This window comes from the organism of the source record quoted next, unplaced genomic scaffold (genome assembly GCF_019419815.1).
Source record: "Pyrus x bretschneideri cultivar Hongxiangsu unplaced genomic scaffold, Pyrus_bretschneideri_v1 Contig3, whole genome shotgun sequence".
Taxonomy (NCBI): Eukaryota; Viridiplantae; Streptophyta; class Magnoliopsida; order Rosales; family Rosaceae; genus Pyrus; species Pyrus x bretschneideri.
The window spans coordinates 13,672,996-13,700,716 of record NW_025999612.1 but is presented as its reverse complement, the minus strand read 5'-3'; the positions used below and the strand labels follow the sequence as shown (position 1 = coordinate 13,700,716).

At 37.8% G+C, this 27,721-nt stretch overlaps 6 protein-coding genes across 12 annotated transcripts; 3 read left to right on the top strand and 3 right to left on the bottom strand.

Moving 5' to 3' along the window:
• Positions 1-7,997: 7,997 nt before the first annotated feature.
• On the top strand, positions 7,998-9,077 carry LOC103948081. Its single transcript, XM_009359080.3, has one exon. It carries the CDS (start codon positions 7,998-8,000, stop codon positions 9,075-9,077), a length of 1,080 nt encoding a protein of 359 aa, XP_009357355.3.
• A 1,412-nt stretch (positions 9,078-10,489) lies between these two features.
• On the bottom strand, positions 10,490-12,269 carry LOC108867290 (uclacyanin 1-like). The gene is made up of 2 exons (XM_018647662.2): positions 11,995-12,269; positions 10,490-11,470 (listed from the first exon to the last, which is right to left on the bottom strand). Exons 1-2 carry the CDS (start codon positions 12,197-12,199, stop codon positions 10,776-10,778), a joined length of 900 nt encoding a protein of 299 aa, XP_018503178.2. The 5' UTR covers positions 12,200-12,269; the 3' UTR covers positions 10,490-10,775.
• A 2,137-nt stretch (positions 12,270-14,406) lies between these two features.
• On the top strand, positions 14,407-18,241 carry LOC103948080 (dehydrogenase/reductase SDR family member FEY-like). The gene is made up of 8 exons (XM_009359079.3): positions 14,407-14,875; positions 15,098-15,218; positions 15,299-15,416; positions 15,516-15,652; positions 15,904-16,005; positions 16,497-16,589; positions 16,793-16,865; positions 17,628-18,241. Exons 1-8 carry the CDS (start codon positions 14,688-14,690, stop codon positions 17,888-17,890), a joined length of 1,095 nt encoding a protein of 364 aa, XP_009357354.2. The 5' UTR covers positions 14,407-14,687; the 3' UTR covers positions 17,891-18,241.
• Positions 18,242-18,743: 502 nt separating this feature from the next.
• Positions 18,744-22,760, top strand: LOC103946863 (kinase-interacting family protein). 3 transcript variants are annotated; one of them, XM_048589760.1, is made up of 3 exons: positions 18,744-18,873; positions 19,910-20,124; positions 21,530-22,760. In XM_048589760.1, exons 2-3 carry the CDS (start codon positions 19,947-19,949, stop codon positions 22,528-22,530), a joined length of 1,179 nt encoding a protein of 392 aa, XP_048445717.1. In that variant the 5' UTR covers positions 18,744-18,873; positions 19,910-19,946; the 3' UTR covers positions 22,531-22,760. The 3 variants fall into 3 exon arrangements, with proteins under 3 accessions (XP_048445717.1, XP_048445718.1, XP_048445719.1); XM_048589761.1 differs by having other exon boundaries at positions 18,813-18,873; positions 19,927-20,124; XM_048589762.1 differs by lacking the exon at positions 18,744-18,873 and adding an exon at positions 20,358-20,425 and having other exon boundaries at positions 19,983-20,124.
• Positions 22,761-22,940: 180 nt separating this feature from the next.
• Positions 22,941-25,144, bottom strand: LOC103946861 (sperm-associated antigen 1). Of its 5 annotated transcripts, none has more exons than XM_048589764.1 (5): positions 24,515-25,144; positions 24,273-24,410; positions 23,956-24,081; positions 23,458-23,515; positions 22,941-23,380 (listed from the first exon to the last, which is right to left on the bottom strand). In XM_048589764.1, the coding sequence occupies exons 1-4, from the start codon at positions 25,001-25,003 to the stop codon at positions 23,468-23,470; spliced, it is 801 nt and encodes a 266-aa protein (XP_048445721.1). In that variant the 5' UTR covers positions 25,004-25,144; the 3' UTR covers positions 22,941-23,380; positions 23,458-23,467. The 5 variants fall into 5 exon arrangements, with proteins under 5 accessions (XP_048445721.1, XP_048445724.1, XP_048445720.1 ...); XM_048589767.1 differs by having other exon boundaries at positions 22,941-23,283; positions 23,381-23,515; positions 23,956-24,015; positions 24,515-25,142; XM_048589763.1 differs by having other exon boundaries at positions 22,941-23,283; positions 23,381-23,515; positions 24,515-25,141.
• Positions 25,145-25,956: 812 nt separating this feature from the next.
• On the bottom strand, positions 25,957-27,422 carry LOC103946860 (germin-like protein subfamily 1 member 13). Its single transcript, XM_009357663.2, has 2 exons — positions 27,191-27,422; positions 25,957-26,676 (listed from the first exon to the last, which is right to left on the bottom strand). Exons 1-2 carry the CDS (start codon positions 27,315-27,317, stop codon positions 26,123-26,125), a joined length of 681 nt encoding a protein of 226 aa, XP_009355938.1. The 5' UTR covers positions 27,318-27,422; the 3' UTR covers positions 25,957-26,122.
• Between the last annotated feature and the right edge of the window lie 299 nt (positions 27,423-27,721).

The window sequence follows — 27,721 nt, the reverse complement described above, 5'->3', positions numbered from 1 at the left end:
CCTCATCTTAATGCACCATCACCATGATGCTGCTCAATCTGATAATATGAGTCCCAAGTCCATTTGAATTGTACTGCTTGCTCGGAAACTTACTTTGCATCTTACTATCCCGTATAAGAAAATATCAAGATAATTTGTTAAAGGATAATTATTATGATAAAAATCATAATATTATCTTTCAATAATAACAAATTATCTTCACTTTTCATTCGACGGTTGAGAGCTATGCTCACTCAATGGCCTTGATTGCACGGGTCCGGCCGATGATGTAAATTTGGGTCTAAACAGTGATGGTATATAAATATGTATATTGTATAGTGCATGTAAAGGAATCATGATTAATGAAAAGGGGATGGCCATAGCTACAATAGTGTTTTGTATTTGGTTATATATATATATATATATATATTATATTGCAAAATGCAAAAGCAGTTATAATTAGCTTAAGCTTAGCTTGGGAGCAAAGCAGGTGCCGCCCAGCAAATTGGAATTGGTGGCTTAGTCGTCCTTAGTCTTCCACCCCAAGCAACCAACCATTAGTTTACCCAAAAAAAAAAAAAAGCAACCAACCATTATATCATGTAAACACTCACCAGCAACACAATTATATAGACAAGCACGCTCAGCCCGCCAAGTCATTTTGTTTCTGTACGCCACTCCAACTCTCTCTCTATAAGGGAGGGGGAGGGGGAGCGGACCCACTAATTCACCCATTATTTCAAGGCCATTATTCAAATGAAAGATGAAAGACCTTCCAATTCCATTTCTTCCTTTCTTTGAATGTTACATACCTTGTTAACATATATATACATATATATAGCTGCGTAGGGCCCTTCAAAATATTATATATATATATATATATATATATATATAGTGAGTCAATGACCCTTCCTTGTAGTAGCAGTCGGATGTTATATAATAGTACTACTACTAGTAGAGATGACTGATGAGAGGAAGAGAGAAGAAAGAAAAGATACGTATCATATCATATAAACCCTAAATCCATGGACAGTGGCCACTTGGCAATTAGGGCGACGGAAAAGTTAAAACAAAAGGGATAGGACGCCGCTTGGTGGACACCCACCACTAGCGGCAGCGCTTCAAAGTTTCCAACGCCCATCTTCAACCTTCTCCTCTCTCTCTCTCTCTCTCTGGTTTGGTTTCTAGTGGGATATAATGTAGATGTGTATAGGGCCATTTGTATATAATATAGCGGTATAGCCCCCTACCAGCACAGTGAGTGTCACTCCAACATATGTCTCCATCTCTTTATACAGTCATTAATCAAGCGCTAACTACTTCAAACAATCAGGAATACAATTCACTATATATTCACTAGGCTGTTTGCTTAGTTGTTAATCTTAGTTAATTACAAGCAGCTTCCATTTATCCCTAATTACATCAGTAATTAAACAAAAGTTGTGGTTTTTCAATTCTTAGAAGATGATATATATGCGTGTGAATCTACTTAATAGTCAACATTTTTTGTATTTCTAGTCAATAATTATATGTGATAACTAACTCGATAGCATGGACGTTGATCGTAAAAACTTCTCTTCATTATTTCTTATACGTATATAACTCCGGCTATCATAATCCATAGGTCGTCGATATCTTGCATGGTGCCATGGGGATGGAACAATATTCTCTTGGAATTGTTTATTAATCTTGCCGTTGCTGCCGAGATTAAACTGCAGTCCGCAGGGAGCAGTTGCCGTCAAATTGGACTCTCTAGTTGCTCAAACCTTTTCATTTTAAAAAGCATGCATGCAGTGTACTGTATATTGTATAATGGCAGAGGATAATGATATGGCGTCAGTGGTAATTAAATTGGTGACAAAGAAGCCAATTTATAAACAAAAGTAATCTTTGGACAAAATCACTAATATATATACATATCTAGATATTATAGAATATTGCTGCAAACAATAACATTGTTACACCTGTTATCTTATAAAATGGAACAAGAAATCAAAGACATATATATATAAAGGTTTTTGATATATTTCTGGGCAATACCCTCTGACTATTTCTGCATATAATAATTATTATTTTTATATTCTGTGTCCATACTCTTAAAAGTCGATCTTTCAGAACTTTATTTTCACCTTAATTCTTAAATTAATTGCAAGCCCTCTAACGAGTGGTGGAAAGAGAATTGTTACCTTTACATTACGGTGTAAGTTCAAACCCCGTTTGCTTCCTAATCTAACATTTAATCTAATAAATTTATCGTTTGATCAAAACAAAAACATAAAACCTTAAATTAATCATCAAAGCCGGCTAAACACTCCCTTCGTTTTACCATGAATCCTCTAGAAAGTGTTGATGGAAAAACCTTCAGAATTTATTTTTTATGACTGAATGAAAGTATTCAGGTTCAATATTAAACGTGCTCAAACATATGTTCATCCATGTGTCCATTACTTGAAGTAAATTATTAAAACATCAACTTTCGTTTCTGTTAATTTGTTGATTTGACGGATTGCCCTTGATAGAAATGTAAACAGGACTTCAATGGGCAAAATTGAAATTGAATGTCCACAAGTGAAAGATCCGTCAAACTAAGAGAGCTATATATATATAATTAGTGAGATATCCCAATCATGTTTTCACTTATAATTAATCAAGTATGGGCTGTGATTGGGAGCTAGTACTATATATAAACAGGTTTATTCTTGTATTCTAATAAACTGGTTTTTCATCAAGAAAAAGCAATCGAGCTCAAGTTTGTCACCGACTCACCAAGCAACTACGTACGTACGTCAAATGAAAAGGAAATCGATGAAGGAGAATGTGGATATTATAGCAAAATACTCCAAGAGGAGGTCACTGGTAGGCATGACTAAAGAGGGATCTGTGACATCGGTGGGTCTAGCTATCTTAAAAGAATCCCGTACATACATTGTATCAAAGGGAAATTAAGCTCAATTTGTTGAGCCAATATATAGTAAATAAATTAAAAATTACAATTAAGGGCCATCCATTTGCATAGAGATCCAATTAATGTACACTACTTAATTTGGGAAAAAGACCAAGTCAATTTATTTGTTAATTAATGTTTTAATTCTTATTTGATGTCCATCCTATCCCTGCATTAGGTTATGGAAATTAAATGAAAACCCTAATTTATGCATTCAATTTCCCTTTTAACTTTGAACTTTTGAATTTTGAATTTTTGTGTTGTTGTCATGGTCACCAGCAACATCAAAACCAAAAATGTCAAGTATTAAGATTGCAAATAAGTAATATGAAATACCTTACTAACATATTCAAATTCTTGTTGAAAAAAAAGAAAAGAAAATTAACTTAGGTAACCAAAAACTAACACAATTATTTACAAGTGAGAATACGAAAACATATATAATTTTCTACCTTCGACAAAGATAAAATTATATATATATATTTACCTGTGAAAAAGATCCGATATCATTATCTTTAAAAAAAAGGTAATGACAACACATCATTATCTAATTATGAAAAATATCTAGAATTGTTAAAATCTACATGTTACTAAGATACCCATGAAAGAGAAGGATTGATCAAAAGGGATAGGGAATAGGGTGGGAAATGCTTCAATAATGTATGTTTACAATCTTCATTCTATATGGTATGCCTTCCTTCTCTCTGGTATTTTATATAAGCTACCTGCAAAAGAGAATGAACAAAGTGACATAAGAAACCTACACAAGAGAATAACACCTACTTGAGAGAGGGAAACATTTGTATGAAAGAGAAGGGAGAATGTGATAGCAAAGCTTTGTGAAACCCAAAACAGAAATCACCCTAAATAACGTTTTCTTTTTCTTTCTTTCCAATCACCATAAATAAGATTAAATAATAGCAAAAATTAAGTAGTGGAAAATACTAACAACAAGGGTAAAATGGGGATTATAAATTATTTTAATAACGATAGATGACTCATCAACCGTATAAAGAAAGTTTGATGAAGTGGACCAATGGTCAAATGGGTTTAAATCGAAAAATACAAAAAAGTGGGTTTTGTCTAAAATATATTTATGATACTGGGTTAGTATCAAATTGTGATGAAGTATGGTTCTCTCTTTTCTTTTTTTTTTTTTTTTCTTTTCTTGTTTTTTTTTTTCCTTCCTCTTTCATGTCCTTCTATTTAAACGGTCATGGTTAAACCACGTCAAAATCTTATATTAATTTTTTATATGTAAGAGAAAGACCAAATAGATAATATGAAATGAAGGGATGAAAATAGAAAGGGAGATAATCCTAGTCCATAATGAACAAGACTCCTGATAACTACTAGTGATATAAACCATTCCTTGGATCGATCAGTTGGACAATGAGAACAATGTCATGGAGAGCTCCTTCCTCCGACCAAATCCTCCTACGAGCTGCCTCCTCGATCAGAAGTTAACAAATATTTCCTTCTCTTAACGGATGGAATTATGTGTTTTTTTTTTTTTTTTTTTTGGGCAACAAAAATCAAAACCAAAACTCTACTGTTTGTGATCATGACTATAGAAAGATCTTTCTCTTTCTCTTTTGTAAATGTAATGCCATCAATCACTAGTAGTATTATGTGGTAGTAGTCTAATATATATACACTGTAGCTCATTCCAAGTGACGTTAGTTTTACTTTTACTTGCTTACTTTGCTACTATATATAATCATTGTGTTAAAAAATATATCTATATCAAAGAACGGAAAAAGAAATTGAGCAAACACATTACAAACTTGTATTCATATTTTATTGATTAAAATAAATAAGAATATACCAAATTGTCAAGACGACTATATAACCAAATGATCACATCTTGCTATACTTAATAATTAGAAAGTTACAATTAAAAGGTGTTTATAAAAACCTAATTATGAAACAAAAATTAGAAAGCAATCTTAAACCCTAATATAAACTACAAATGAAACCATAGTTCTTAATTATTTTCCTACGAGAAAACCATAAACATAACTGGACGTCTCATCTCTCATGCATATATGCATTTTCTATCTCTGTGTCCCACATGATCAACATTCTTGTGTTCTTCATCGGTCATTGGCTATCTTCAACATTCCTCCTTAGCCCTCACCTCTTGGCAATCAGGCAATCAGCACTGGACATGATGTCTAGCTGGCTGCAATATTTTGGATGGCATGAAGCCTGCCAGTGTCAGTACTGCCTATCAGTGCCTAATTTGGAAAAAGGAGTCGCAGAATAGTGATTAATTGAAATTACATATATAAAAGAACTTAGAGGAGAGAAATATAGGGGTTTAATTGAATTTGTCGGGACATGGCGGAGTGTTTTTGGTACGTAGTGAGTGACTAGTGTGCTATCAGTTTCAACGCAGAATATTCATATGTATATAAAATAAAGTAATATATTGAAAGAAAGAAAAAGAAAAGAAGAAAAACGATTGTTGGAAAAGCAGAACCTGCAGGCTACCACGGTGGGTGGGTGGGTGGGTACGTAGGGTGGTGGCCAGTGCATGGCTGTGGGTGTTCCCTGGGGTCAGACAGGAGGAGACCTCCAATGGCCCCCAACCCCATATGGAAGGGAGGGTCCATTTCTGCTTATCAGCCTGGTTAACTTATGCGGCTTTGGCACTTTCATCACATGCATCCTCCTCCTAAACAGTGCCACTTTGGCACTTCCTTAATTTGTTATTAAAATGATGATGAGCACGTAGCAAGCTTCTAGCTACCAGGATCTAATTAATTGTCCATGGTAATTAAGTTAATAGTTAAGTTGATACTCAAGAAGAAATTACAAACTTTCATATACATGATGATCAAGAGCCTAGAAGGTTAGAGGTCAAGTAAATAGAATAGGGGAGCTGGTTAATATTTGTTTGAGAAATAGAGGAGGAAATTTAGGAATGGAGAACAGCTGCTAATTAGCCCAATATCCACCCACCAACCAACCCCTCCAAAAACAACAAACATAAAAGTATATACAGCTTCCATTCCATTTCATGATGACATTCTTTTTGGCCTAAGGAACAGAGCTGGAGGGAAACGAGGGATTTTTGTTCGAGAAAAATTTTCGTGTGCTGCGAACACAACTTGAAATACCAAATGTAATAACATAATTGGTTGAAATATATATGTATATTTTTTTTTTCCAATCAATTATATTATTATACTTGGTATGTCAGGCAATGTTTCCGGAACACTAAAAAATTTGTCCTTTTGTTGGGCTGAGTTTACTTCCTAAATTGGTTAACTTATTTATGGTTTGTGCATAAATTGTTCTTTACAAAATTCCAGAGCATGCTTCAAATAGTAGAGAAAGGAACACACACAAATAAGCAAGCAATCAAAGCTAATAAAATGCGAAACTATGAGTGTGGGTTAGAACTAACTACGTAGTGCTGAAAATTCCATGTAAAGTTTGACAAAATAAATTATAATATAAAAGAAGGTTCCATTCCTAATTTCAGTAAGGCCTTTTAGGATGAAATCAAACTCATGCTGAGCTAGTAGGTGATGAAGTTGAAGAATAATATCAGAGTTAAATCATTGACACGTCTTACTAAAATTTAACACTTAATAGTAATAATTAACTGTGCGATAATTAGTTGGGCAAGCACTCACAATAAATTTTATTTAGGAGTAGGACTGAGCCGCGGATGAAAGCAAAGAGGCACGGTACTGAATCTAATGGAGATTAGATTTTGGTTAATTAATTCAAAACTTTGGTCTAACTTGTGACATCAACTAATTTTCTTATCGGCTGTTGCTGGTGCTGGGCCATATATGACTATAATAATAATAATAATAATAATAAAGGAAATAATCTCTATTAATTAATAAAATCTTATTTGTCAAACGATGAAAAGATAAATTAGTTTTCAATTACAAAAAAACAAAAAAAAAAGATTGTCAATAATGTAATTTCACATGTCTAAATTTTACTTTTTTTTTATTGAAACCTTACTTACAGGTGATGTTAAAATACCTCTAATATTAAAAAAAAAAACCGAAAAAAAAGACCTCCCACCCCCATGTTCTCTCTCTCTCTCTCTCCCCCTCTCTCCTTATTTTCTGAAAAAAATATGTTCGTGTTCATATACAAAAAGTGTGTAAGCAAATGCTAGTATTTAATTATAAAAAGAATAACGTGGCAAACGTTGAACAGTTTGGGAGAGGATACGAAAATTGGAGGGCAGAGATTTGATCAAGGAAGGAATAGCTGAGAGGAGTTTAAGCGCCTCCCACACGCACAGAGGGCCTTCCCCTCGGCTTTTGTGCATTTAAGCCCTCCCTCCCTGTCCCTGGCTCTTGGCCCTCCTTGTCCTTGCTCATCTTCTTTAAATTAATTCGTTGTTTTTCTTTCGTTGTTTCTCTCTAAATAAAAAGCCCATTCACTGCATCGCCATTGAAGTCGAAGAGATGCAAAATCCGTCTGCAATTGCGAATGCAAACTGCATCCGTTCTCTGCTTTACTTTCTGTCCATTCTTCTTAGCTCTATATGAATGAATTAGTCCGACTCCATCAGTCCACCTTCATTCCCTCTTCATTTTCTTCTTCTTAATTTCTCTTCTTCTTTCTTTGTGTGTGTGTGTGTGTGTATAATATGATATGGGAGTGATCCAATATTTTCATGCGATCCTATCCTAGCTAGGCTATAAGGCTGCTCATATACATATTTTCATCAAGTGCCACGCACCAGACTCCTTCTTCTTGTCTCCAGCCTTAAGGTAGAAATTTATTCCAGCAATTTTTTACGCTGTTTTAAGGAACCCTGTCATCTCTCTCTCTCTCTCTCTCTCTCTCTCTCTCTCTCTCAGAGTTCCTTAGTCTCCGTGTCTAGCCTAAGTAGTCTCCAATATCCCAAGTCTCTACTGTTTCGAAAATGGCCGTTTTATATGCTATTTTGGGTCTCCTTTTGTTGAGCAGAGGCAGAGCGTGTGGTTTTTGACACATTCTTTGCTTCTTTCTTCTTACTTTGAATTTGAATTTCTCAAACTTATCCTTCTTCCAGTTAGGAATTATTATAATTAGGATGCAAATTAAGATGATGGATCATATGTTTAGAAGAGGAAGACTGGAAACGGCAATCTGGGCGGCAAAGGTTTTGCTGCTTTGTGTAGGGACAGTGTCGACAGCGGTATTCTTCAAAGCAGCAATCATTCCTTACCTGCTCAACCTCTGTCTTTCCCTCGTCCCCCACATCTGGACCTCCTTCAAAAGCTGCTGCTCCTTATCCCCTCTTTACATCTACATCATCCTCAACCTTGTCATCCTCACCATCGCCGCCTCCTCCGCTTTCCAACGCAGAAACCACAAAAACAATGCCAAGGCCACCGACAGCATTGACCCCTCTCACGATTTTATTTACAGTCCAGACAACAGCCCCGACAAGAAGTACAACAGCAGCCAATCCCAGATGTTGTCCGCCCAGCCGCAGCAGCAGCAGCAGCAGGACACATTAATCCAAAGTCATCCGGAAGATGATGCAACTTCTCTATTTTCTTCATCATCTCTGGACAAGAATCTGTACTCATCGAATAATGAGATGATGAGTTGGCTTGACATTCACACAGTACAAGAAGGTGTCATGCCAAGTACTAGTCTGAGTACTAGCACTACTACCTTTGATTACGATGATCATCAGCGATCTGGGACGTCACCGGAAAAGTGCTGCGCTGACTCGATGCCAACAGAGGAGGAGGTGGAGGCGGATGATGACACCAAGACATTGGACACGACATGGAAGGCCATCATGGAGGGGCAAGGCAAGCCAAGTGGTAAGCACCTCAAAAAGAGTGACACTTGGGACACGCCTCCTCGCCTAACCGGCCGGCAATTGGCCATCACAAGTACCAAATTCAAAGCTCCACAACGTCAACTAAATCAATGTAACTTTGATGATGGTCACGATGACGAGGACGATGCAGTGACATGGGCTCGCCGGGAGCTTAAGAAGTCGGACACATTTAGCGACAGAGGGTCGTTGAGAAGGGAAAAGTCGATGACTCAGGAAGAGTTGAACCAGCGAGCAGAGGCCTTCATCAAGAAGTTCAACAACGACATCAGGCTTCAGAGGTTAGAATCTGATCAACGTCGTTTCAGGGAGATTGCTAGCACCGGAATTTAGCTTCTCTCACTATTATCATAGACCTTTTTCTTTGTTTTTGGTGTGTATTTAATTACCTTATTTTTGTTCCATTTACTTTTAAATGCACAAGGAATACGAGAGGTTCTCTTGTCTGTACCTTAAGCTTGTTTATCTCTTATATATGTATTGTTAATTAGTTACCAGTTGGCAGAAGCTCATCAACTACTAAACCAAACCACTCATTAGCTACCTTAGTTTTATATCTATTGTCATTACCTTGTTGATTAATAAACTTTGTTTTAATTAGTACCGCAAAGTATTGCTGTTCTATTAGAATTTTGTGGGAGTACAGCTCACAGCTTTCAGCTGAGAAATTCCTTTTTGCCTTTTGGCTTATACATTAGTAAATCTACATACGTTGTGGAATCTTTTTAGATAAACTTCTGTTTTCTTTAGGATTATGATCTAAAAAATTATACACGCACATTTTTTTAGTCTCTCACACACCCATGTTTAAATTTATTTGTTAATTCAATTTAATTTATTCCACCCAATGATAAAAAAAATATAGATCTTGCAACTCCCTATATTTATGTGTTAATTAGACTATGATCCTTCAACTCCTTGTTTACAGTATTGTTCAATTACTTCCATGACTATCCACTCCACCTTATATGTTTGATATTTGATTATATGGAGTCATCTAATTGGTTAATGTAGTTATCAACCAAAAGTAGCAGTATGTAAAGATTAGGCAGGTTTCCGTAGGTAATTAGGAGTGAGGACAGCACTCTTCCAATTTAGAATTTACAACATGAACGGTTTCTCAGCAGCACGAATTTGAGATTAAGCCAAATTTTGAAAACAAAGTAGCGTATGCTCAAATATATCAAAATTGGAGGCAATTGTCTTACCTCCCATACTGTACGGTGTGCGCGTCTCTACCACATGGGGAAAATGTCTTTGCCTTCTAAACTTGTGGAGACTACAATTAATGGGATAGTATCAGTAGCTGTTTGCAATTGCATTGCCAAAGTAGAGAGTGAGTAAAATACACGTCAATTGAGGTGTAGGATATAATCCTTTTTATTTTTATTTTTATTAGTAGTTATGTGAAATTTGTGTGGATTTAAGATTAAGAGGGCTGGCTAATAAGACCTTTTTCATTTCCTTCTTTTCTAATCATTGGATTCAACAAAATCAAAAGTTATCAAGAGACATAATTAACAAGAGTATACATACAAAGAAAAATGATGGTGAACACAAATCGCAAGATAGAGAAATGGACCCAAAACCTTGGGCTACAAGTCTCAACAAAAGTAAACCCATTGAACCATTTGATAGGGCAGGCCCAAGAGTGGAAATTTAGGACACCAATTACGTGAAGAAAGTAGAAGAAGAAGAATGGTCAGGGCATTAGAGTATCACAAAGCTCTCCCTCTCAGTAACAACAATCAGTTTAGTAATTGGAAGGAGAAATAACAACAATATTTGACTAACTCCAAAATTTCTATATCCTTCAAGTTGTAGAGCTATACCTATATCAGCCTAGGCTTCTCATATTATATCCATCCATAATATTCTATGCATGTAGAGCTATTTGCTAGCTAGCAAATCAGACCAAGGCTTACTTAAGACCCGAACAATCTCAAAGCAGTGAAGAGAAGAGACGCAGCAGCAGTGGCAGCGACGATGGTTCTAACCACGACAAGAAACGCAGCACCAGGAACAGTGTTTCTAATGAAGAAGATGCGCAACAATGGTTCCAATGATGAAAAGAAATACGACAGCATGAATGATGACAAGTGACTCAGCAGCAACAACAGTGACGAGAAGAAACAGGGCAGCACGAGTGAAGAGAACACACACAGCTATGGAGGTAGCACTCCACCAAGGAATCGAAGAAGAGGTAAACATGAGCTGCATGATCACGAGTGCTGCAACCACTGTAACCAATGGCTGGATCCAGGTGCTGCCCCAAGTTAAGTGCCCATCAGATGTAGTACTATCGCCTGTAGCATGATCAGGAGGTGAACCATCTGTAGAATTAATCGAGTAATTGGAAGTAGATGGCGGCGGAGAAGGCAGCACATGATCATTTCCCACTGCTTGACCATCTGGACCATGTCTGCTGCTGTTGTTGGAAATTGAATTAGCAGTATTTGATGGAGGACTAGTGATCAAGGGGCTGCTGGGTGAGGTTGCATTAACATTGGGACTCATCTGCAGAGCAGGCAGGACAAGAACATGGAGCTTGAGGCCTATGGCACAGTGGTCCAGCCTCCCACATATGAAGTACCTGTCTCCGGTTTGCCTCAATGGAATAACTGTCTCCCCATCATTGTGCGTCTCCATTGGGTCTATTGTGTGGCACAAATCGTAGTCCATTTTCATCACTTCCAGCACATCATGCACCGGCGTGTACCTGAAAACTGCCTCACACCACCACCACCATATGATCAAATGTTAACTTCAGATTCAAATATATCATCTCTACCCATAATCAATCATTAATCAACCTCTCATTACACCAAACCCACCCCCCCCCTCTCTCTCTCTCTCTTTCCTATAAGCAATGTGCCCTGTTTGATTCCGTTATTCACCATCTTAACTGATAGGGTCAGGCATAAAACAGAGCCTCAAATTAAACGGCAGTTTTGCCTACATAACAAAATTCAACCTGTTTCGTTATCAAGAAGGTTAAAGAAAAGAAAATTTAAAAAAAAAACTGATTGTTCATATTCAGTGAATTTAGTAATATGCTATGTCATTCTAATTGGTCCAAAATTTTCACTGATCACCCTTAAGCCCTGCAGCCTTATTCAAGGATTCAAACCAAACGGCTACCAAATAAGTAAGACAAGATTGAAGTAATCAAATCAATTAAAAAGGACAAAGAGATAACCAATGAACTAAATGTAGCTAATCAAATAGATAGGATAATCAGATTACACACCAAGAGAGTCCCCCACACGGAAAGTGGCGCGAGCAGCCCATGCTTGGAGGTTGGAGGAGAGATCCCAACCGGAAGCTCCACCAACAGAGTGGTTGGTGTTGGTTGCAGCAGCCGCAGGGCCAGCAGAGACGCAGCGGAAGAACATAGATGTGAATATCACGACAAGGATCGCCTTCACTGCCCATCCTGGTCTTAATCCCTTCATTTTTGCAGACTGAAAAATCAGCACGCATACATTTTCTAATTAGTAACTACAGTAATCGATAATTTGATACATCGTAATATCCAAATTCAAGAAATGATGGTGAGAAAATTTCTGCCATTTCTCAGGAAAAAGCCCAAACACTTGGGTAAACAGGCACACGATCATGAAAGAAAGAAACAAGAATTAGAATGTAAATTAATGATGTAATGGATCGGAGGAGCTCAAGAACGCACACACTCAACGCACTAATGGATATATTCAAGAAAATCGAACAGAAGAAATAAGCAAGAACAAACTGAAATCGAACGTCAATCAAGTTAAATCGCACAGTACGTAGCAGCAGGGTAACTTTCAACAAAAATTAGCAAGAACAAACTGAACTTGAACGTCAATGCAAGTCAAAATGCAGCACGTAGAAAGTTTCTCAGGAGATTATACCATTTTCTCTGGAAAATGTGCAGAGAAAATTCATGCCACTTCCTCGGGAAAATGCGCAAACACTTGGTAAACACATGACATGATCGTGAAAAGAAAGAAACAATAAATAAGCAAAAACAAACTGAAATCGAATGCCAATGCAAGTCAAAACGCAGTACGTAGCAGAGTAAATCTCAACCAAAATTCTCAGGTGACTACTGATTCAGTACGTACTTGCAGTTCTTGATTTCTTGCGTTGGTAAAAGAAAATCGAGACGACGACGGTCGATTGAGCAAAAGAAATTCTTGAATAATGGAGAAAGCGAAATGAATTAGCGACGGAGTGGTGGAATGGATTGAAGAGCTTAGCTAAGCGCAGTGCGAGTGTATATATACTCTGCTCTCACGCAGCTGTTGAATCGCCATGCGACCTTTTAGTTTTTAGAGAGAAGGTGATTGGAGAGAGAAGGAGAGGGATGGAGAGGTGGCACAGCGGGCAATGGGGGTGGTGGTTGTTACACTAGCATTTCTCGTTACAATTCTGTTATAGGAAAGGAAACTGCCCCGATGAGCACACTTGGCGCGTGTGCAACATGCCTAAATCATTTTCCAATCTTCAAACTCCACCTTTTAGCACTTCTAATTAGTATTTCTCAAAAATATTTTTGTACATAGTTTTAATAATTCGTTTTAAATTATACGTTGAAAAACTTCAATGTATAATAACTGCATTGTATACATATTTTTCAAATCAGCGAGCTCCACCCCGATTATGTTTGAGGCTTAATGAAATTCTTGATAGAATTAACGGGAATAATTTCCTTGAACCCTGCATCTCATTTTAGTAAATAGTTTCAATAACAAGTGAAGACAACAAATAATTTCCTTTCTGATTTCACCACCTTCTAACTCCTTCTCAATTCAATTTCTTGATTACGAACTAATAAACGAGGCATAAGAGAGAAGTACCTTCAGCTAGTGAATTTGTAAAAACAAAGTGGTACAACTTAAGTTATCTAAAAGAGTGATTGTGTGAAGGCTACAAGTGCAGCCATGGCGGAGGCTTTGGCTATTATGCATGGGTGTATGTTGGGAAAAAGTAGGGGTTGGAACCTGATTATTGTTGAGTCCGACTCTTTGGAATCAATTTCTTGCCTTAGGGACATGGCAAAGAAAGGCAGTTGGGATGCCTTCCCTATTCTTGTGAAGTGTTGCAGATTGGGAAAGGATTTTCTTGATTGTCGCTGGTCTTGGGTTCCAAGACTGGCCAATTTGGCAGTGGACCAGTTGGTGTCGCGACGTTGTAGGGAAGTATGTGATCATGTTTGGGTCGACAGACCCCCATCTTCCCTTGTTTATGTTCTGTGTAATGATGGCCTTCCATGCCCCCCCTAAGTGCTTTTGGTAGTGCGAGGAGAGACGCTCTAGCATTGCACCATGGCTTAAATGTGACCTCCTCGCACTACTCTTTTCTAGTAGTTATTTTGGTTGTTTGCCTCGGTGTAGGCTTTCTTGTATAACTTTGGCATCTTTACTTGGATAATGCTATATCCAGACTTCCAAAAAGAGTGACTGTGATGTCGCTGGTGTTTATTAAATTCTAGGCTTTGAGTTTGATGTGATATAATGTTTAGTGCTACGATTTGAGATCAATCGTATTCAATTTACAACGTTCATTGTTTGTTGTTTGAGTTGGGATTAATCTACTCTAATATTAATTTGGATTACTCGAATTTAACTAGAGCTTATTTAGAACTAAATTATTCACTAATTATATTTGTAGTTGTAGCCATCTAAAACTCCCGATTCCAGAATAACCAAGGCTTTTCGAACCATTTTTAAGTCAGCACAAATTACGGAAAAAATAATAAAATATTTCGTACACCTAAATGGTCGCCGGGCAAGGCGTCCAAATCCACTTGCCACTACCACTACCACTACCACTACCACTACGAGTAGAGGCCGTATAGACACGGAGGCTCAAGCTACTGTTTTATCTCGCATTAGAGAAGAGAGAGAGGAGGCTGAGGTGGCGGTGTCGGCGGCGTAAAATTCAAAAGAGGAAGTGAAGATGAAGAAGAAGAAGGAAGGATTGGGATGGATAGAGTGGATGAGAGGGTGGTTGTATCTGGCGTACGAGATGCTGTTCCAGAGAATCACGGCCAGCCACTTGCAAAACCCCATGCCTTTGCCTCCCATCAACGATCTCACTTGCATTGTCACTGGATCCACCAGCGGCATCGGCCGCGAAATCGCCAGGTCTCGTCCTTCTCCTTCCTTCAAATCTCCAAACATTGACGATTTCAGTTTTCTTGTTGGCTTGTTTGTTTAGTATAAATAAATCAACTCAGTTTGCAAGATTGCATTGGGACTTAGGGGTCCCACCATTTGGTTACTGAGAATTTTGATAACCTGGTGCCCATTTCTCAGTTTCAATTCTGAATTTTGAATTAGTTTTGCTTAAACATGAAAACTGAACAGGCAGCTAGCGGAATCAGGCGCGCATGTTGTAATGGCGGTGAGGAATACGAAAGCAGCTAATGAGCTGATCCAGAAGTGGCAAAATGAATGGTCTGGAATGGGGCTTCCTCTCAATATTGAGGTAACTTATTAACAGGGCCAACGCTAATATCTACATTTCATTAATTATATACAAACAATAATATTGTTTAACTTTAATAGGTTATGGAACTTGATCTGCTTTCTTTGGATTCTGTTGTGAGATTTGCCCAAGCATGGAATGCTCGTTTAGGACCTCTCCATGTTCTTATCAACAATGCTGGGATATTTTCAATTGGAGGTTGATCCTTTTGTTGACATTTTTACCTGATTTCAAATGTTCATCCCTTCAGAATCTGATCGGTCATTTGCTGGACTACTCTGTCTTTGGTGTGTTCAGAGCCGCAAAAGTTTTCTAAAGATGGTTACGAAGAACACTTGCAAGTGAATCATCTGGCTCCAGCATTGCTATCCGTCTTGCTATTGCCTTCCCTCATTAGAGGATCTCCGAGTCGAATTGTTAATTTGAATTCCGTTGTAAGTTCCATGGTCATCGTGCATAAAATTTTACGCTCTTCTGCTTTTGCTTTTCTGGGTATATATGATATATATAACATTCGCACACCTACGTACACACACATGGAAAGAAAAACTAGATGGCATATATGCTAACTAGTTGTAGATATATCCTTAGGTTTTTATATTGGCACTATAAATGTATTTCACAGTTTGATTTTCTTGTTTTACTGTTATGTTAATCTGAGAATGCTCGTTCTTTCTTTATATAGATGCATTATGTTGGCTTTGTTGACACAGAAGACATGAACGTTGTTTCCGGGAAAAGAAAATATACAAGCTTAGTGGGTTACTCAAGCAGCAAGTTGGCACAGGTGTCTTGAAAGTCTTTATTGTTTGATGGTTTCCATATTTTAGCCGGAACAAGCTTGTAAGAGCTACAAGCTTTTTTTCCTATCCATCTTTGTGGAAATGAATTCAGGTCCTCTTGATCTGTAAAGTTTAGCTACTTTGTGTGATATATATATTTGAAATACAGGTGCCTCTCTCTTTAATTAGATCTTTTTAGTTACTTGGACCTGTACATTGATCAAATGCTTGATGATTGGGTGCTATAATCTGCTTGTGTTCTTTGGCTTTCCTCCTTTTTTTTTTTTTTTTTGATAATTTTGTTTTAATTTTTTTAATTTTTATGGTTTCAACTTCTGCTTTGATCTCTCTTATCTATTAGTGTAAAAGCTGGTCATCTATTACCCAAGGCTGGACACATTTGCACATAATTAAATGTCAATTAACTGCGGTGGTATGTATATAATTTTCGAAACTAAAACGAGACTACTCTAACCTAGTTGTATATGGATTGCAGATTATGTTTAGTAGTGTCCTACATAAGCGGCTGCCTGCTGAATCTGGCATTAGTGTAGTGTGCGTTTCACCTGGAATTGTCCAGACTAATGTTGTAAGTATCTTGACGTGTTCCCCTCCGTTCTTTGTTATCTTGAAGAAGGATGTGCCTTCAAGGTTTCTATATGAAAGTTCTAATTGACAGTCTTGCATGTTATTGTTTTATGCACCTTGAAGATTTTACGTTCAAATATTATTTACATATACAGTATAGTATATTGAGTTTTATGTATCATTTTGGGTTTCAATTAATTACAGGCAAGGGATCTACCCAAGATTGTTCAGGCTGCGTATCATCTAGTACCTTATTTTATGTTTAGTGCTCAAGAAGGTGTGTCCCTCTTGCTATTACTTTTCATTTACCATTTTATACCTTCTTACTTATAAGATACTGAAAGCACCTCAGAAGCAAGGTTTGTAACTTATCTTTGATGAGTAGTTAATATCATCTCGTATTTTACTGCATTTAGTAAAGTTAAGAGTGGGCCATAATTAAAGTCACCCGAGCCTGTGAGTTGGCCAGATAAAGATTAAAAAAGATAAGACAGAACGGAATAGAAAAGTCGGTTCTTCTCATCATCTTCTTGTCTTGGTCCTGTTCCTTTTTCACTTTGTTAAACCCAAAGAACTTGCTTAAACCCAACTGCGACTTTTTAAACGAAAGAACAACAATAATGCTAGAAGAGCTTTTGGCAAATAGGAATGTCTAAGAAACTGAAACACTTATATATGTGCTACAAAGACGTGGCTTGTGCTTATATGTGCAAGATGCGCATACGTACCTAAATTTGAAAACGTAAAATGTAAAGAAAATAAAACAAGGTATTATTCTGAGTACCCCTGGGATCATCCTAGACTTGTAAAGTGTAGATGAAAACCTCATCTTTATGATAGATAACTGTCTAATCACTTATTTATGAATTATTAAGCTATCAGGTACTGTTGACTCTTTGCTCCTAAGTGATCTACTTAACAGATCCTAATTTTACCGCCCAAGCAATCAATAAAGCTTTTGATGCTCATTTGAAGACAGAACCAAAAGAAGGGAGGGAGGGATTGTGAAAATCATATTGGACTGATTTATTGTATGCAGGTTCTAGGAGTGCTCTGTTTGCAGCCACTGATCCACAGGTTCCGGAGTACTGTGAATTGTTGAAAACGGATGACTTTCCTGTTTGTGCCTTTATTTCTCAAGATTGCCATCCAACGAATCCTTCAGAAGAATCGCATAATGTTGACACTTCTCACGAAGTGTGGGAGAAGACATTTGAGATGATTGGCCTTCCGTCTGATGCAGTGGAGAGGCTTATAGAAGGGGAAGAAGTTGCATGCAGATACGGGGCTCATGGGGAGTAGCCTTATTGCATGATATGCTAAAAGTGCGTGTCAAATGTGCAGCCTAGATAACGTGTGGAAGGGTTGAATGCGGAAGAAAGACTGGAGTGGCACGATCATCTGGAAGAAATTTGAAGAGATGGTGTTGTGTTGTGTAGTGTTGTACACCAATTTAGTTGTTTAGATTTGTTTTTAACTTGTGACGGGTGCGGGAACAGAAACGATTATGAAGGTCTGACGCTGGTATTTGGTTCAACACCGCTCTTCCCAGTTCCCACCGGTGGAATTGTTTTCTTGGTGTAAACTAATGTTTTCAATTACATAGACATTATATGTAGAGAATTATTTAGAGACACAATTTCAGTGTTAAAAGATGAGTAATGACTTAAGAATGCAAGCAAACAATATCCACGAATTTAGATTTAAATGAGATGGGATGGAAGTTATAGGAGGCGGGACAATGCAAGCAAACAATACAACGCTACGTTTTAATGGGTACATGGGGCCACTGCCAATGTAATGTTTTTAACCATTAATACAACGTTATGTGAAAAATATTATAAATGATTTTGTATTAGTGCTTTGGAACGCTATATCTCTCCAAATACTTGGATTCTCACTTGGATGTGAAAATAAAAATTTGAAAAGATTTGGAAAGAGGAAGCATGTGAGAGTACACATGGTAATGGTATACATATATACACTCAACAGCGCCGACCCTCTTTCACTTCTCTCTCTCTCTCCGTCCTTAATCAAGAATGGTGGGAATGTAATAAGTCTTATTAGGAGCTTTGCTTAGGCTCTTGCTTTGCCCTCACATACGTTACTCTTCTCCTTAATTTATATTATTTATTTTAGAGCAGGGATAATATATAATCGTGGTTTAATTACAGCTATACCCCTGGAACTAGCGCTAGCTATTTCATCTGCTCCTCCGTCTACTTGAGTCTCTTGGGTATTCAGTATTCTCCTCTCTCTGGCTCTGCCTCTGCCTCTGCCTGCAGGTAACTCTCTCTCTCTCTCTCTCTCTCTCTGATATCATTTGTTCATTACTTAGTATTGTTCAGTAATTTAAATACCGCACATAATGATCTCTCTCTCTCTCTCTCTGATATCATTTGTTCATTACTTAGTATTGTTCAGTAATTCAAATACCGCACATAATGATATCTTTCAAGCACCGCACCCGCACGCATGAATTATGAAGGCGGCGTTAATGATTTGAAATTTTGAATGCCATACACAGAGTCTGAGTCTCCATACTATAATCTCTCAACAGTTGTCTTTTATTAAAAATCAACTCATCATCTCCTTAATTAATTAATTTCTTTTCTTTTCTTTTCTTTGCATATGTAATTATATATTGTGATTTGGGGGCAGATGAGACAAACATTTGGAATTTGGAATTTGGAATGGAAAGGGAGATTGAGATTCAAACAAACAAACAAACAATGAAAAAACAATTATGCTTCTGTCTCTGATCATCATTTGTTTAGTAAATCCAGTATTCATTCAGTTAATCCGTCTGTGTTTTTTAAGAAAGAATCAAAGGATAGAAATTAGGATGTCTTTCTCCTAAATAAAATCACACTGATTAATTTCCTCCCTGGAAATTATGCATGGGGAATTGAGTCATGATCAATGTTCGAAAGCCAAACCCACATACATACATACATACATACGCACACATATGTGAAATGAACAGAGTTGATCCTCGTGGTTTTATAAACCGAAAAGAAGAACATTATTATCTTTCGAATTCATTGCTCCTCCTCCTCCTCCTCGAGATCTGCGCTTTAATGTCTTGTACTGCAAGGGAAAGAAATAGGTTTGTGTGGTGCTGCTGCTTCTGCTATCATCTGCGCTTTCTTGTCTTGTACAACAAGGTGTACGTACGGTCTCCGTCTTAAATGCGTTTCAGAAACGAAACCCTACTCCTGCTCTCTCTGTTTCCACAAAGTTTATACTGTTCATGAACAGCAAACTAATGTTTATATTTTGCTTTTCTTTTATTAATTTAATTTATTCACTTTTATGAAGCTGTTGACTGTCGTAGGAGGCTTGAGACTCTCGAGACATGTCGATGGGACCGACAGCGGGGAAGAAGCAAATAACAATGTCATCAGCTTCATCAAATCCTCCTCCTCCTCCTTCAGTTGAGTCGTCGGCTCCTCCAAGTCCAAGAAGCAGTTTAAGCAGCAGCAACAGGTCCACCATGAATCGGAAACCCCCATGGCTCTTGCCCGTCCTTGACGGTAGGAACATTTTCATCTGAATCATTTTTCTTCTCCCTTCAACTTTTACTCATGGACCCGGAGAACAACTTGCATAAAAGGACCATCATTTGGCGTTTAGTTGAATAATACAATGTTGCATCCAAGTCATTCTCTATAATTCTTTTTATCTTTGTTTTGGTGCATGCATGATTGAATTGAACAACGTACTTGTGATCTTGACCGATTACTTTAGTTTGATTATGGATGAAAAGTTGAATGGAAAAGCTTAGGAGGGTTTTCGTGCAAGCACATGTGATGATGGGATGTGACAACTGACTAGGTAAACGTACGTAGCCTGGAGTTTACCGTCTTTGTCTCTTTGTCTGTCCATCCACCCTTCCTTTGTATTTGAATTTCAAAACTCCATCTGATGAGTGGTCACTAGTCTAGTCGGCAGATAACATGGCCATTGGCTTGTAGCAGTATATAATTGATTTTGTTTGATATTTTTATTCGAGGCAGGAAGGAAGGCACCGACCTCTCTCTTTCATCTTTCATTGCACATTACTCGAGCCCCCCTTTCTTTTCTTTTTTTTTTCTTCTTCTTCTTTTTCATGTTCTATGCTACAAACTCATGGTGCTAGGATTAGGTACAGGATTCAAGGAAAGAGAGATAACCTGCATGAATTGATGCGACATTTTTCAACATTCTTTCTTTTTTTTAAACAATAATTCTGCATGAAATGGTGCATCATTTTATTTTATTTAAAGCTCATAGAGTGTGGAATTTAATTATAAATCCCCCATGGTAACTTTGTTTTTATGAAAAAGTGTAGTAGACAAAAAATCAGTGACTCAATTACGTTCGAGTATGAACTGGTGTATGCTATACACATCTACACATTCGAGTATGAACCATTGCTGATTCCGCTATAAGTTTTAGTTTGTATCAAATTTGAAACCAATGGGGGAGGGTATTTATTTTTTATGTTTTGAACAAACTATAGTATATACATTAAGCGGATGAGGGAGTGATTAAGCCTTACAATAGTCTTGACATAATAATAGGGTATTTATTTTTCATATCTTGATGGATATGATGGAGAGTGACATATATGTCTCCAGGGGGAAATTGGTCATTTCACAATTTGGTGGTCCTGCTCAATTCAAAATCTCTTTTCGAATTAGATGCTCTGCTCACTCTCCAGTCTCCATCATAATTTCCCAATTCAAACTCCAATTTGATTTTGTTTACTGGCATGTTTAATTTGTTTGTTACTTTTGATCTCTGCACTCCACATTTAAGCTCAGCAGCCCGACCCAAAAAAGAAAAAGCCCAGCAGCATATAATGTGCATGTTATTGATGACAAATATGAGCGGAAGCGAATGCTGCATTCTAGTTCAAATAAGATTAACGGATGCCTCGGTTGTTATATATGTCAGATATGGAAGAGAGGATGAAGATGCTGGCATCTAACACAGCTCAACAAGACACCGGAGACACCTTCGCTGAACGAGCCGAGGCTTACTACAAACGACGCCCTCAGCTTCTCTCTCTGCTTCAAGACTTGTACAATGCCTACCTCACTTTATCCGATCGTTACATTCAAACAATCGCCAAAACCAATCATCGACGAGGACACTCCTCCCAAACCTCAATCACTGATAATGACTACTATGACGACTATCATGACCAACAAGACCGAGATGGTGATACATTAAGCCAGATGGATTCGTACGTGGATAGTTCCCTCTCCTATCAGCAATTACCTCTGGCTGCTGCCGCTCAGGATGATGGCATGGTTTTGGATTTGGACGCGATTGTTACGGAGATTGTGATGAAGAATGTCGAATGCGATATCTTACTTGATGAGGTCAACACCACAGAGAGGCGATACAACGAGTCATCCAGGAAGATAGAGTTGCAGAAGAGCTTGCTTGAGGTGCTGGAGTCCGAAAGGCTCATACTACTGCATGAGAATGCCAAGTTGGGGTACAAAATGGGTGCACTGATGGAAGAGAACAAAGCCCTCGCATCCGAGTCTATGTTCATCAAGAGGAAAGCTGGAGAGCTGGCTAGATGTCTGCTCAAGGTGAGGGAGGATCAGAGGGTGTGCATGCTTAGCCGTAAAATCGAGGACCTGCAGGGCCAGATTTATGGGTTGGAGAGGAGGAACAAGGAGTACTATGAGCAACTCGTGAAGAGAGACCAATGGTCCTCCCAACTTGTACAAGAAGAGAGTAGGAGCATCAACAACAAGAGCAAGTTTAATGGGAATGAGGTGAACATGGAGGTTTGCTTCCAAATAGGGAAGATCAATCGGAGGCTGAAGAGCGGTCATAGCACAGTGAAGGATTTTGGCGCTGTGAGCGGGAAGAAGGGTTTGAGTTGGTGGGGAAAGGTCAAGAACATGGATTTGTTTCTGTGCGGAGGCTCTACTTAACCTTAATGGTATCTGTTTAGTAAACTTAAGTTAACGGTGGTCTGTTTATATTTCTTCGATTGTTCGGTTGACTCAACGCTGTAATGAACCTGATGACTCCATGGTGATCCTGCCTTGTATTAGTTTCATGGTCAAGGAGAATTTGATGCTGAAACCAGGTAAGGTGTGCCACGAAAGTTGAAGTTGCCAACTTTTAATCTATGACTAAACTATTGAATGCTTCAAATGAATTTCCAGCGTTTGGGTCGTTATTTGGAAACTGTACAGTTCATTAAGCAAAACCGATTTCCTCACACGGATGAAAAAGGGACAGTTCTCAAACAGAATTCTGTCTCTAAATTTAGTCAAAATCTTGTCTAAACAATCGGATATGAGGAGACTATAACGAGTAGATTGGAAGATTAGTAAAATGAACACTAAACTCTAATCCTGATCCTTAGTATAACAAATGTCTTATGTAGATTACGACTATTAAATAGGTACATCAGAAAGTTGTGAGATCCCCACTCGTCCAAGGACATAGTGCTAGTTAGGCTCATGAAAAAAATACTTACAGATTTCACGAACTTGTATATATACAATACCCTGAGGCTGTTGCAATTGATTTAAAGAGAAAAAAAAAGAAGAGAAAAGCGCTGGTCCTATAACTTACCATTTTTCCAGTATACGTCATCATCTTCTTCTTCCTTTTTACCGCCGTTCTTAATACATCAGGGTCAAAATTGGCTGGACTCTTGTCTTGAGTTGTAGAAACTGGGATTGGGGAAAAAGAAATCATGTTTGAGATGTTCTGCTAAGTATAGTACAGTCAAGTGAAATAATGTTCTGAAAACCATCTAAAGAGAGCCACCTGGAATCAAGCAGAACAAACATTATGACTTATCATCAAAGTTGAGTAATTGATCGATTTATACATGACTCCAGAACCTTGCAGCTCTTAAGGCAGATTTGCGGCAGTGAGTTTCTCTAGGTTTGCAATCCTAGCCTGCATCAGTGGCACAGGTGATGAGAAAAGTATGATATCAATAAATGGGAAAAGAATTCGACAACCACCATTTGTAAACAAAAATCCAATTGCATTAGCTCTGGATCAAGTTCAACTCAAGACTACAGAAAACAAACTCGAGGTTCAGATTGCACTGTTCAACCCAAAACCAAATTGTACATTTAACCGACCTAGCAATGGAAGGCAGAAAACAAATCTAAGAGCAGTGAAATTTCACGTACATAAATATGTTCCGTGTCATTTTCCAAGCCATCTTCAAGTTAAAGTTATAAATTTTTTGTGTATTTACATCTTACATTACATTCAGCACAGGAGTAGACAAAGTCTCCAGAACGCATCAAATCTTGCACATTGAACGGATTACATGGATAATCATGTATAAGGATATAGTCACAAAGTCAGTCATAAAAATTGACTACCTTGAAAGATTTGGAACGCCGAAGAGAAGGATCCATCTGTAAAGCTGTCGAATATGATCTCTGCGCCGAGTCAAATTTGTTCATGACCAAGAATGCATCACCTTGGCAAATATAAGCCTGAACAAACTACAAACTATGATCAACTTTATGAAATTAAACTGTATTGTAACCACTGCCTACTGCCTACCCAGAGAGGCAGAGGCAGCAGGGAGAAATGCTGGATGCTAATAACCATATATACATACACACGTGGTAATTAATTAAGCAATGGAATAATTTATTAGTTAACGAATCAAATAATGAGACCAAGCATGAACCTCAGGATAGAGAGGATGCAAAGCCAAAGCTTGAGCGGCATCTTCAAGAGCCCCGGAACAATTGCCGAATGCTAATCTTGCAAGGGACCTCTCCTTATACATAATATGAACACCCCCAATTGGTCCTAATTCTATAGCCTGCATGCAGTAATATGCTAATTGTGTTTAATTAAATTAAATCACTTGTTAATATTTTCTTTTAGATATATAACTGAGAATAGTGAGAGCTAGCTAGATAGTACCTGTGAGAGGAGGAGCTCAGCCTGAGAGAAATTGTTCTTGTCAACTACTTCACTTCGCGCCTTGTTTCTCAATGCCAGCGCTTCCAAACTCTTGTTAACAATAGAGTCCCAATTCGAACCACCACCACCATCACCTCCTCTTCCCCGTGGCAGAACTAGTGCCACGAGGACCTCGGCCGCTCGAGCGGTGGTGCCGCAGTGAGCGACCAAAGTCGCGGCGGGAAGCGCCACGAGGTTGGGGCCTGCCCCACAGCGGCCCAAGCAGCCGGAGGATTTGACGGAGACGTTAGGAGGGGCGAGATCGGTGAGGGCCTCAAGGATTTGCATCGAACCTTGTCTGCGGCAAGTGCGGTTGGTGCACACCCTAATTTCCTTGACGTCCTCTGCTGACTGACAATCTTTGACCACGATGCGGCGTCGCACACGCCTGGAATAAGATCTAGAGGCGGCGGAGGCAGTAGCTCCAGGTAGAGGCAACACCACATCCATTTCTCTATGTGCAGAGATAGATGACAGTTAATTTCCTACTTTAATCCGCGTAACAAATGCTTCTGTTACTTGAGTTCCAACCGTTCCACTTACAAATTCCGATATTTTTCTTTAATGCCCTTAAAAATGTATTTTTTCACAAATTATGAGCTATAAGTCGTAAATTTCTAATTTAAAGGACCAATCAGAAGCTTACTTTTGTATCATTTTCGTCGTGCGATAAGCGTTTTAATAAATTGTGTTGGGTGATCAGTGATTTTCTAGAACTTGGAGAACACTTTTGCTCAGACGGTATATAATTATTTTATTTTCGGTCCAACTACACATTAAAAATCTATAAAAATAAAAAATAAAAAAAAAACCTTCTATATATTACTCACTAAATGATCCAACACTTTGAAATGGGCTTATAGCTTCTATAATATTTAAAATTTGTAATTTTTACGAAAATTATGAGCTGTAAGTCATTATTTCTTATTAATATTTTCTAATCCAAAAGAACAATTGTAAGCCTACTTACGTGTCATTTCATTGCTAGGCAAGGCTCTTAATAATTCATGTAGAGCATTTAGTGATTTTGTGGAACCCGCTAAACAATATGATGGATTTTGTGACCTCATCATAAATGGAGATCAAATTGGCAAACAATTACAGTGACCGTATCCACACACATGAAAATAAAATTTGAGGGATTCAGTGTAATTAGGCTACCTCCATTTTGATCAAGTATTTGTATTTGTTGATACCTGACACTTTGTTCTCCATTTTATGGTGAAATCACGAAGACCACACAAATCCACCAAAATTGCTTCGTCCTCTTTGTATGGTTGCACTGACCAACACACAAAACATTAAAACCCAGCTACATCTACATGACAAGTAATTGCTTTTTTCGATTGTTCAGACTAAAAGTAAGAGCTCGACCGAAAAAAAAAAACCTTCCGAGTAAGAGATTTCGGGATAAGCAACATACATCACTGTTTTATTAATATTATACTGGTACATCATTACATAAGCAAAATCAAACCATGATCTTCTTATTTACTTAATATTAGATTTCATATAATTTGTGTAGTTGTTTTAATATTAGATTTCATATAATTTGTGTAGTCGTTTTGATTAATGGTTGTTGTACCAAAACTGTTTCTGAAGATAATCAACCTCCTTCTCGTCCACCTGGAATGCCTTGGCCAAAACATCAGGGTTGATGTGAGGGTTGGATCCGAAGACTGCATTCGCAATGGTGATCACTCCCGGGTTCTGGCTGCTGAGACCCGCGATGGCCAAAGCGTTGGTTTTTCCGACATTGAGTTGGAAGTGAATAAGACCGACTGGGAACACAAACACATCTCCCTTGTACAACACCTTGGTGAACAGCCGATTGCCGTCGGCATTGGATGTGACGAATCCGACGTAGAGTGAGCCTTCCAAGACTATGAGTATCTCCGTGGCACGAGGGTGAGTGTGAGGAGGATTCAGGCCATTTGGTGCAAAGTCTAAGCGAGCAAAGGATATGCCGAGAGTGTTGAGTCCGGGTATATCGTCTACGTTTGCTGCCGTAACAATTGAACCAATCGGATTCGATGTGTTTCCGGGGTTCCGGAGCTTGTCAGAGAAGAAATCGTTTGCTGACGCAAGTTTTGGGTTCTTGCAGAACTTCCCGTTCACAAACACTGTTCGAAATGAAACAGACAAACAAATTAATCTTTTTTTTTTTATTTTTTTAAATTTTTTTATGCACGTACGTGTTGTACATGCATGGATGATGATGAGCCATCAGCCATGTAACATCAGCCTTGCACAATCATATAGGCTTTAGGCCTGAGTAATGCTATTCATACTATGTTTTTGTATCATATTTTCTTAATTATTAGTTTATTAAATAATAAATTAAATTTAAAATTCTGATTAATTCAAATGAGATGGCTGTCCACGTCAAATGCTACCTAAGGTGGTATAAAAATGTGGTACAACCCAAGAGCACATTCTATTTGAGAATAGTTAGTAAGACTAATATGATATGAATAACATTACTTTTTATGCCTTGTTATTTCCTACGTACTCTATATATTTACTGAAAGGAATTTTACTTGACAAAAAAAAAAACATAAATTAATTATACAACATAATAGTAATCTTAATTAATGATATTGTATTTACGTAATTAAAACGTATAATTATACGTACCAGCAGGATCGGTGTTATTAATTGCGACGCAAAAATCCTGAAGAGGACTTGGATCAGAGGCAGAGGCAAGGAGGGAGGCGAATGCTAATAGGGCAATAGCAGTTACAGGGAAATGAACTCCTTTCATCGCTAGCTAAAGTTTATAGGAGATTATTCTATAGATTAGCAAGGACTTGGACCTTGTACTTTGATATATACCGTGTAACTAAAGTAGTATTAGATGATCAGTTGCTTTGAGATGGATGCAAATTATGTATGGGGACACTTCTGTATTTATAGATTAGCACGAGACACTGATGATGAACTGGTCTTGGATTTTCCTTCTCGATAATCGAAGCAGGTAAAGACTTGGTTGTAATTACGAATTGATTGAACTGGTCTTGGATTATAATTTAATATTAACTGAACTGGTCTTGGATTAACATTTATTATTAATAAAATTTAGTAAAACTAAAATATGCGTATATAGGTGTTTTCAGTAACTAATTAAATCGATCTCAATTAAGATAGCCGAAATTAAAACTATAAATT